Source organism: Seriola lalandi, unplaced genomic scaffold, assembly GCF_002814215.2.
Source record: "Seriola lalandi dorsalis isolate HSWRI2012SDOR001 ecotype SW California unplaced genomic scaffold, Sedor1 jcf7180002054357, whole genome shotgun sequence".
Lineage (NCBI taxonomy): Eukaryota > Metazoa > Chordata > Actinopteri > Carangiformes > Carangidae > Seriola > Seriola lalandi.
In genome coordinates, this window is record NW_019524910.1 from 542,060 (window position 1) to 550,471 (window position 8,412).

The 8,412-nt window shown below is 39.9% G+C and overlaps 1 protein-coding gene across 1 annotated transcript; it reads right to left on the reverse strand.

Moving 5' to 3' along the window:
- Nucleotides 1–7: 7 nt before the first annotated feature.
- Nucleotides 8–5,790, reverse strand: depdc4 (DEP domain containing 4). Its single transcript, XM_023408199.2, has 9 exons — nucleotides 5,681–5,790; nucleotides 4,373–4,796; nucleotides 4,008–4,159; nucleotides 3,706–3,901; nucleotides 3,255–3,496; nucleotides 2,925–3,067; nucleotides 2,559–2,684; nucleotides 2,222–2,300; nucleotides 8–1,997 (listed from the first exon to the last, which is right to left on the reverse strand). Exons 1-9 carry the CDS (start codon nucleotides 5,757–5,759, stop codon nucleotides 1,798–1,800), a joined length of 1,641 nt encoding a protein of 546 aa, XP_023263967.1. The 5' UTR covers nucleotides 5,760–5,790; the 3' UTR covers nucleotides 8–1,797.
- Nucleotides 5,791–8,412: the final 2,622 nt, after the last annotated feature.

The following is an 8,412-nucleotide window of genomic DNA, read 5'->3' on the forward strand; positions in this document are numbered from 1 at the left end:
TACAAAATCACCATCTTAAAAATATGCACCATTTTGTAACATACAAAAATGATTTATGTGTACATGTGTAAAGTATGATGAAATGATTTGCATTTGTTATTTAGCTGATAGTCGTAATCAGTGGGTTGCATAATTTGGTCTAACATGGCATGAAATGTGTGACCAAACTGTTTCTCAGGTTTGTGCACTCCTTATAACCACTTCAAGGACACCTGAAGGTGTATGGACTCCCCTAGGAGGATATGCACACACTAAAGAATATGAACACGAACATTTTGCTTAAGATCAATTAAACTTTTATTAGGCGTGTTATTTCAACAGAAAGTAAAGCATGGTTCAGCATCATAAAGTGCAATCTAACATGATTTCAGTGTTTGGAAAAAACAAAAGATGCTGACAGACATGAGACTTGACTGCAAATTACTTTTTGTTTGACCAGTTTCGTCAGTTAAAAGAATAAAATCCAACTGGAGCACTGTGCTTTACCACAGATTAAATTAGTATCTTTTATGCCTTTTTCAAGTAAAATCCTAAAAAGTTACAGCTAAAAGATATTTGACCAAGTTACTGCCACTAAAAGCATTTAATACCCATAAAATCAAAATATATTAACCTGAGCTATGGTTAGCCTAGCACACTTTTGTACCCTTTCTACTTTCATTTCATATTTAATTTCAAGTTAAACTTTTCACCAAAAAAAAAAACAAACAAACTTTGTGCTTCATCTCAAACAAAAACACATTACATACTGTTTCACTTCATTCAGCTGCATTAGTGTTGTGTATACTCAGTATTTTTCTTCGACAATACTATAGCATGCTACAGTAAAACTGAAAACCCAAAACAAGAAACAAAATGGTAGCTATAATATTGTTTTTCTTCATTTTATATGTAGAAATATTAATGCCTGATCAAGTGCACAGCATTACTTCTGAAAACAATTCCATTTCCAAAGCCCCAATCAACCTCACTTAAATTAGAACTCATAAGGGTAATTAGGATAATTAAGTATTAGCTCTATCCAAATACCTGCAACAAGTAAATTAATTAGAACATTATCTGTACATTGAATACAGCTAGCTAAATGGCTGAAGAAACTCAACACTATTTTATTCCAGTGATCCCTTTTATCATTTTTATAACTTACTCTTATTTCATGGTAATTTCAGAACAATGCAACAATCCTTTAAACATTATTCATTTCTAGAACATAAAATCAGTGTCACCAGTGTTGAACTGAAAAAAAAATCTACAACAAATGTCAGCTGCTACTAACAGCTAGAGTTTACACAGCTCACAGACTACTCCCTATTTAAACACTTGGTATCTCAGATGAACTGACAAGTCATTGTTTATAAACTAGTGCAAAACCAGTCACAGCTACAGTTAAGCCCGTTTCCTTCAACAAATAGACCTATATCTCAAACAGTTCATCAGTCAGATAATAGACCCAGTGCTATGGGACATAAAAAAGATAACAGCTTAACTACAATCAAACCTCAACTACTTTAGCCCCTTGAGATTTAAATTACTTTGGACAGGCATGCAACACCATTTATATTTATTATAGGAATAGCCGCAGTGTCTCTCCATCTATACATACTAGACATTATGTGAGATTAGAGGCGTGGCTGTGTTCCAGTTTTTAAATCATCCTGAATTATATGGTCACTGGGTTTTATTAGATCTACAATGTGCATTTAAGTAGTATCATTCGTCAGTGTAAGCGCTTTGCCATCTCAGACTGGCTTTGTGAAGTGCACCTTGGAAGTCAAACCAATACCCCCTAACTGTGTTTCAGAAGGTCCTGGAGAAATGCTGGAGGAAAACCACAGGGTGATGTTTTTCAAACTCTTTGAGCAGCCTCCTCCTCTCCTTGACAGGCATGCGCTTGCTGGAGGAAATGTCATGGAGAAGCTGTTTGAGACTCTCCAGGGTGGTAGCCTCACGCTGGTCCTCGTACTCCTGTGGTGTCACCTGCTGGCAGAAGGTGAATGCTGCAAAGCACAGTGAAGAGGGTGACTGAGTGGAGCATAACACACACTGATCGAAGAAGTGATTGGTTTTTGGTGTGGAGCAACAGTGCCTCCATGTGGACAAACACGTTACATTTTGAGTGGTTCTGTATAGATGTATCATTTCTGAGTTGTTAGACAATGATAGTGTAACATGTAACATCCATCAGAGTGTGTATATTCAGTTGTAATTGTATTTGACTTACTGGCAATCGAATCAGGGTCTTTTCCCTGCTGCATAGTCGTCAGTGTTCTCCTCACGGCTTCAATAAGACATGTAGGAGTCTGTATTCATAACAGGAAGTAAGAGGGAGAAAGGAATATAAAAAGGTCGAATCCAAACTTGTGAAGAATTAAATCGACCTATCATTAACTGCCTGTAGGCCTACAGCCTATAGTACATAAAGAGCTTGACATAAAGTGGAGCACTAATTCATTTTTCCATCAAAGATTACAGAATAAGTACAAGTTCTCCACTGTCTTTAAGAATGCATGTTTGTGATACCGAAATTCCAAAATGATTCTGAAAGAGCAGAAGTGTACCTTGAAGAGCTCAGTGTGATTGTCCATTAGGAACAGTACCAGGGTTTCGCTCTGGGATCGAGTCAGCTCGTGATTCTGGACAATTGCTTTCTGAAAAGTGCGGCAGACCAAGGCCCTGTTATCAATCTGAAAGGAAACATACCAGAAAATCAATGATAGATCCCAACATGTTAACCACTTATTCACAGTGGTTGTAATACTACAAATAGCGCTACACTCTAATCTACAAACTCAGTGAAAGTATAAGCAACATATATGCTTTTTCAATTATTTTCAATAACTTTTATTTCTTTTTTATCATTCTAAAAGTGTAGAGAAAAAGCTGGAGCTGATGGTGTGTTTTGGAGAAGATGACTAGCGAGCTACTTGTTTCTGTAGACGGCAGGCATCTGGGTGAGCTGCTGTTGCCATGAGGGCCAGTAGCCTCCGCAGTTCATCTCTCACGCTTGTCTCCAGTAGCCGCAAGCACAACTGAGATGCTCTGATGGCATCCTGCACCTTCCCTTCATCTAAGAAGAAACAAGACAAACAGGTAAGATTCTCACCGACAGAGAAAAAGTACTGACCTTCATGAATGACTGGAACAAAACTGTGCCAGTAAAGTATACCAGAATGTGTTCTCAAATGTATCTCCTAAACTTTCAAGATGACACACATATAAATCATAAAATCACTATAAAACTTTTCAACTCTGACCCAATAGATTCAGAATCGCAGCATGTATATCTAGGTAGCGTCTTGAGAGGAGTGGAGCTTTTTCCTGTCCACTGTAGTACTTGGAAATAGTGTCAAAGAGCAGCCTCTTCTGGCTTGCCATTTGCTCTGCGTTGCCATCCTCTACAGGGGCTTGTTGGCTGAGCTGTTCCCCTGCAACCACAATCAGCTGGTCGGGGAAAAGCTCCAAGCAGTCTGCTGCTGCCAACAGCCAACCATCCAACCTGAAATGAAAAGGTGATGAAAGAGAAGAAAATGTCACTTCACTGTCACAGTAGGAATACAAGACATACATAATATATAAACATTTGTTATCTGAACTGCAGAGCATAATCTAATTTTATTTTCTCCATAATTTTTGCAAGTGCATTTTAGCAGGATGAGTTTATGTCCAATGGGAAAAAATCTTTTAAGTATTAATCATAGCACTAACTGGGGCAAGTTAAGGGTGTTGGGCAGCTCTCTCTCCAGACATGTGTTAGAGATAACCAGGTCCTGGGTGGCCAGAGGAGCTCTGCAGGCCTGAGGCTGAACCCTGGAAGGAGATGTCAGGATACAGTCCAGCATTGGCAACTCCACAATCTGCAGCAACTGCAGCAGTGTCTGCTGCTTCCAGACCTCGTCCACCACTGTCAAAGAAGGAACCAAATCAATCTTGTAAATGTTGTACAGGTTATTCTACTGTATAGGGAACCCATCGTACTGGCAGATACTGAGAGACTAGCTCAGTCTTACCAGCCTTGGACAGAAAGGCAGAAGAGGTTGAGGCTGTGTTTAAAGCTGGTGACACAGAAGGTCGCAGGTTGATGGTCCTCAGCAGCCTCTCAACCCTCCGGTCTGATGGTCCAACAGCAAGAGGATTGGAAATTGTTCTCAATTCATTCAGCCTGCAGAGAGAATCATTTTGGTGATTATTAAACACTCAACAAAAAATCAAACCTAATTTTCACTCAAACATGAACAAAAATGGGAAAATATTTTGAATATCTGTGTATTTCTCTGCTCTGCTTTGTATCTGAATATTCACCAATGGACAGATTTAGCATTTTGCAACAAGTCCTCCATACTGAGCAGAATTAGTGATGAAATGTACAACCAACCTGGAGCTCTTTTTCCTCTTAATCTCTGGCTCATCTGGTGGCATGTTTTCTGTGTCACTTCTGCACTCCTTCATGGAGGAGCCGGGTAACACTTTATATTCCAGAAAACGGTAAAGGCTACAGCTGCTGTCCTCAAAGGCCACTTCCTTGTCTCTGCGAAACAGCTTTGTGCCCACCGTTTCAAACACCTTTGCCTCCATCAGAGCCTGGCAGAGTCGAGCAGCTTTGAGGCGAGATACTTCACTTGTGCAAAACACCACATTCTGCATCAAGTAACTGAGGACGGCATCCACAGCGTCTGAGCCTGTGAAACATTCGGCATGAACACGTAGATGCCTCCTACAGCGGCGCACCTCCACCTGGGTTTGCAGGGCCTGGATGATGTTGTGCCACAGCTGAGTGGCACCAAAGGGCCCTGAGAAACCTAATAAGAGATCATGTCAGAATTTAAATGTTCTGGACTTCATTCAGCTCATTTGTGTACCTTGAAAAAAGTATTTATACAGATTAGTAGTAAACATGTTCAGTCCCAAGTCAATGGTGAACATGAATCACAGAGAACGGTGCACGGTGAAAAATAAGACCTCTAACTTGTGTAAAAACAGAGAAAAAGAATTGTCCAGGGGTCTCTACTTCAGTTGTGTTTATTTTACTGCATGACATTATTGAAGGTGTACACATGAAAGCTTTAACATTAATATTGGGTCAATACTCAAGTATTGAACAAAATACAAATTTGAGTTACTTTAACTTTACTTGAATATTTACATTTTTATTTTTTTTGCTACTTTTCACTTTTTTCTGTATTGATGACAGCTATAGCGCTAGTTACTTTACAAATTAAGATGTTACACCCAAAACATAAGATGAGCTCATAAAACATTATGCATTTGTAATATGAGATAAAATATTAAACTACCCAACAGTATATAAAGTAGCTCAAAGCAGCTCCACCTCGATAAACTCCATACATTATAATAATTCAATAATACTATATATAATGGTGTAACACTCTCAGGGAGCACTTCAGCATCAGGAATAATGCTACTTTTAGGTTTGTAGAATCTATATGCGAACTCATAAAGCAAAGTCCCTGAGTGTCAGCGTCTCCAAAAACATTTTAAACATTAAGACATTTCTCCCAGAATTAACAGCAACAACAGGGCGGCGAGGGCTAACGCATTCCTCTGTCAATGGTACACTCTAGAGATAGAGCCAATTCTTTTGTACAGCACGGAAATGTGTTTGTCTGGTTGTACTGAGATAAAGGACATGAGCTAACTTCACACTGACTAAGCGTCACCTTACCAGGTTGTATATTTTCACGAAAACTTCTTGTTTGGCTGTTCAGTCTTCTGAACCGAGGAGTCAAATCAACCGCCATCATGAGCTCCCCCGTGTGACGTAAACACGTTCTTCTTCTGTAAGGCTCTTGACATCTAACAATTAGGTGTATTACCGCCACCTACTGGGCTGGAGTGTGGACTATGTATATTATATAAATGAACAGAAATTTCATTTTCATATGGTCCTACACACAAATACAAGTATGTGAAAATGAAAATGCAAATTATTTTAACAGCATGCATATGTGAAAAATTATTAAAAAATTAGATTGCATGTGATTCAAAACTATGAACAAATGATATCACTGGCGAGGTAAGACAAAGATAGATCTGTGTAAAGATAAAAAGCAGAGTGTGTGTTAAACTCAGCACTCACGGTTTCCACACTCACGGTGTGTGATGCTGTAGTTACAAGTATGAATTCTGACCCTGTTTTACACATGAATCTGAAATAAGCAGATCCTGAATGGTGTAGTAGATTTTCAAGATGGCTGACAGCTTGGTCTTGACAGTTATTACACCTTTCAGGAGCAGTGGTGTAGATGAACTTAATGGACTTGACACCAGCATCATACACAATGTGAAGTGCTGAGTCTTACATGCAGTTTTACATATTCTTGTTGAACAATGATGTCAGAGTTTGCAACTTTGGTAATGTCTGGGATTCTGCTCTACAGCAAAAGCAGTCAGCCTCAGACCTTGTATATTCCAGGATGAAATAATGAAAGATCTGTATTCCATGGTTTATGTTATGATTATTCCAGTAGTTTTTTAAGCCTGGACCATGATCTGGTGTACGCTCAGGTCACAGATTGGGTCAGGTGTTCACTGTTGGGGCTTGTTTTGCTCACATCTTATTTACATCCTTTCCTGCAGGATGCTGCACTGTCTCCATGTGCCATACAGAAATGAGATGTTTGCATGTGATTTCCATACACACAGCAATGACCCAGTTTTGAATTGGGCTAAAACACTCAATTGAAATTTATTTAGTAGTTTAGTTTCCATAACTACAAATTCACATACAACTCTACACCAAACTTATTCAACATATTGACCACCCACTTTATTTTTTCCTGTGCCCGTGCCCCTTGTAGTGCTGTTTGGGCCACAAGGTTTAGTAATCAATGTCAGTTTCTTTGTCATTTATTGTCCCTGTGTAATATCTCATCTGGCTTTCCTGTCAAACAACATGTCAAGGGTTTAGAGGTAAGTAGGACCCAAATGCAGCCAACACTTTGGGGAATGGTGCAGACAGGCTTATTAACAAAAATACAGAGATGAAAAGACGACGCGAACAAACCCTGAACTAAACAGACGAACCAACACAGACAAAGGAGAGCACAAGGACTATATACACAAAGGAGGCAAGGGTGATTGAACACAGGTGAAACACATTAGGGTGGGGCAGACAATCACCACACAGACACAGGACCAGGGGGGAACGGTGCAGACAGGCTTATTAACAAAAATACAGAGATGAAAAGACGACGCGAACAAACCCTGAACTAAACAGACAAACCAACAAAGACAAAAACTCCAAACAAAACTAACAAAAAGGTGTCTGCCATAGCAAACCATGACACTGGGGACCTGGGGCTGGGGCCGAGGCCGAGCCTCCCCATGGCGACGGGAAGCATGATCTCCTCGCCTGTGGCCTCCACGAAATCCCCTGAAAATAGCAAGGCGAGTTCCCCAGAAAGGGGACTCGTCAGGGTCCTCCAGGTCAGAGTCCTCCAGGTCAGAGTCAGAAAAAGGATCAGCTAGCGTACAAAGGGGCCTGGAAACCGACAGGGGCGCTGGCTGGGAGGATCGACGCATCCCCAAAAAAGCCATGAAGCTGGCGTAGGCCGCTGGGTCCATTTCTTGGTTCGTTGGTTCAGTCAAGGGTTTAGAGGCAAGTAGGACCCAAATGCAGCCAACACTTTGGGGAACGGTGCAGACAGGCTTATTAACCAAAATACAGACATGAAAAGACGACACGAACAAACCCTGAACTAAACAGACAAAGGGGAGCACAAGGACTATATAGACAAAGGAGGCAAGGGTGATTGAACACAGGTGAAACACATTAGGGCGGGGCAGACAATCAACACACAGACACAGGACCAAGACAGGAAGCAAAACACTGACACAGGAAACAAATTACAAAATAAAACAGGAAGTGCAAAAACTCCAAACAAAACTAACAAAAGGTGTCTGCCATAGCAAACCATGACACAACACCTCTCTTCTCTTTCCTTTTCCCAGAGAGAAAAAACATTTGTGATGGATCCTGTCCTTAATTCTCCATATATATTATGTTATGACCAAATCTAGAACGCTGTAGTTTGTTCATTGAAATATAGGACAGACGGGCATAAGGATCCTGTTATCATTTGTTTGTGTGTGTGGTGTCTAAACTAAATAATTCAAATCAAAACCAAACAAAATGTCAATAATCGTATGATAATTCTTATATGGAATGATAAATGAAACCAGAAAATTCCAGGGAAATTTTGAGTGCCACGGGGGCTACTGCCAGGATGAGTACATGATTTATTTCCAGTGTTCAAAAGTCACCTTGATCATATTCTGGTTTTGAGAAATGTCTTGATATAAAAGACTCTGATATAAAACAATGTCACATCCGTCCATCATGTATTATGTGGGAAATATCTCATATTCTGTGTTGTTTTTTTTAATAAAACAAGA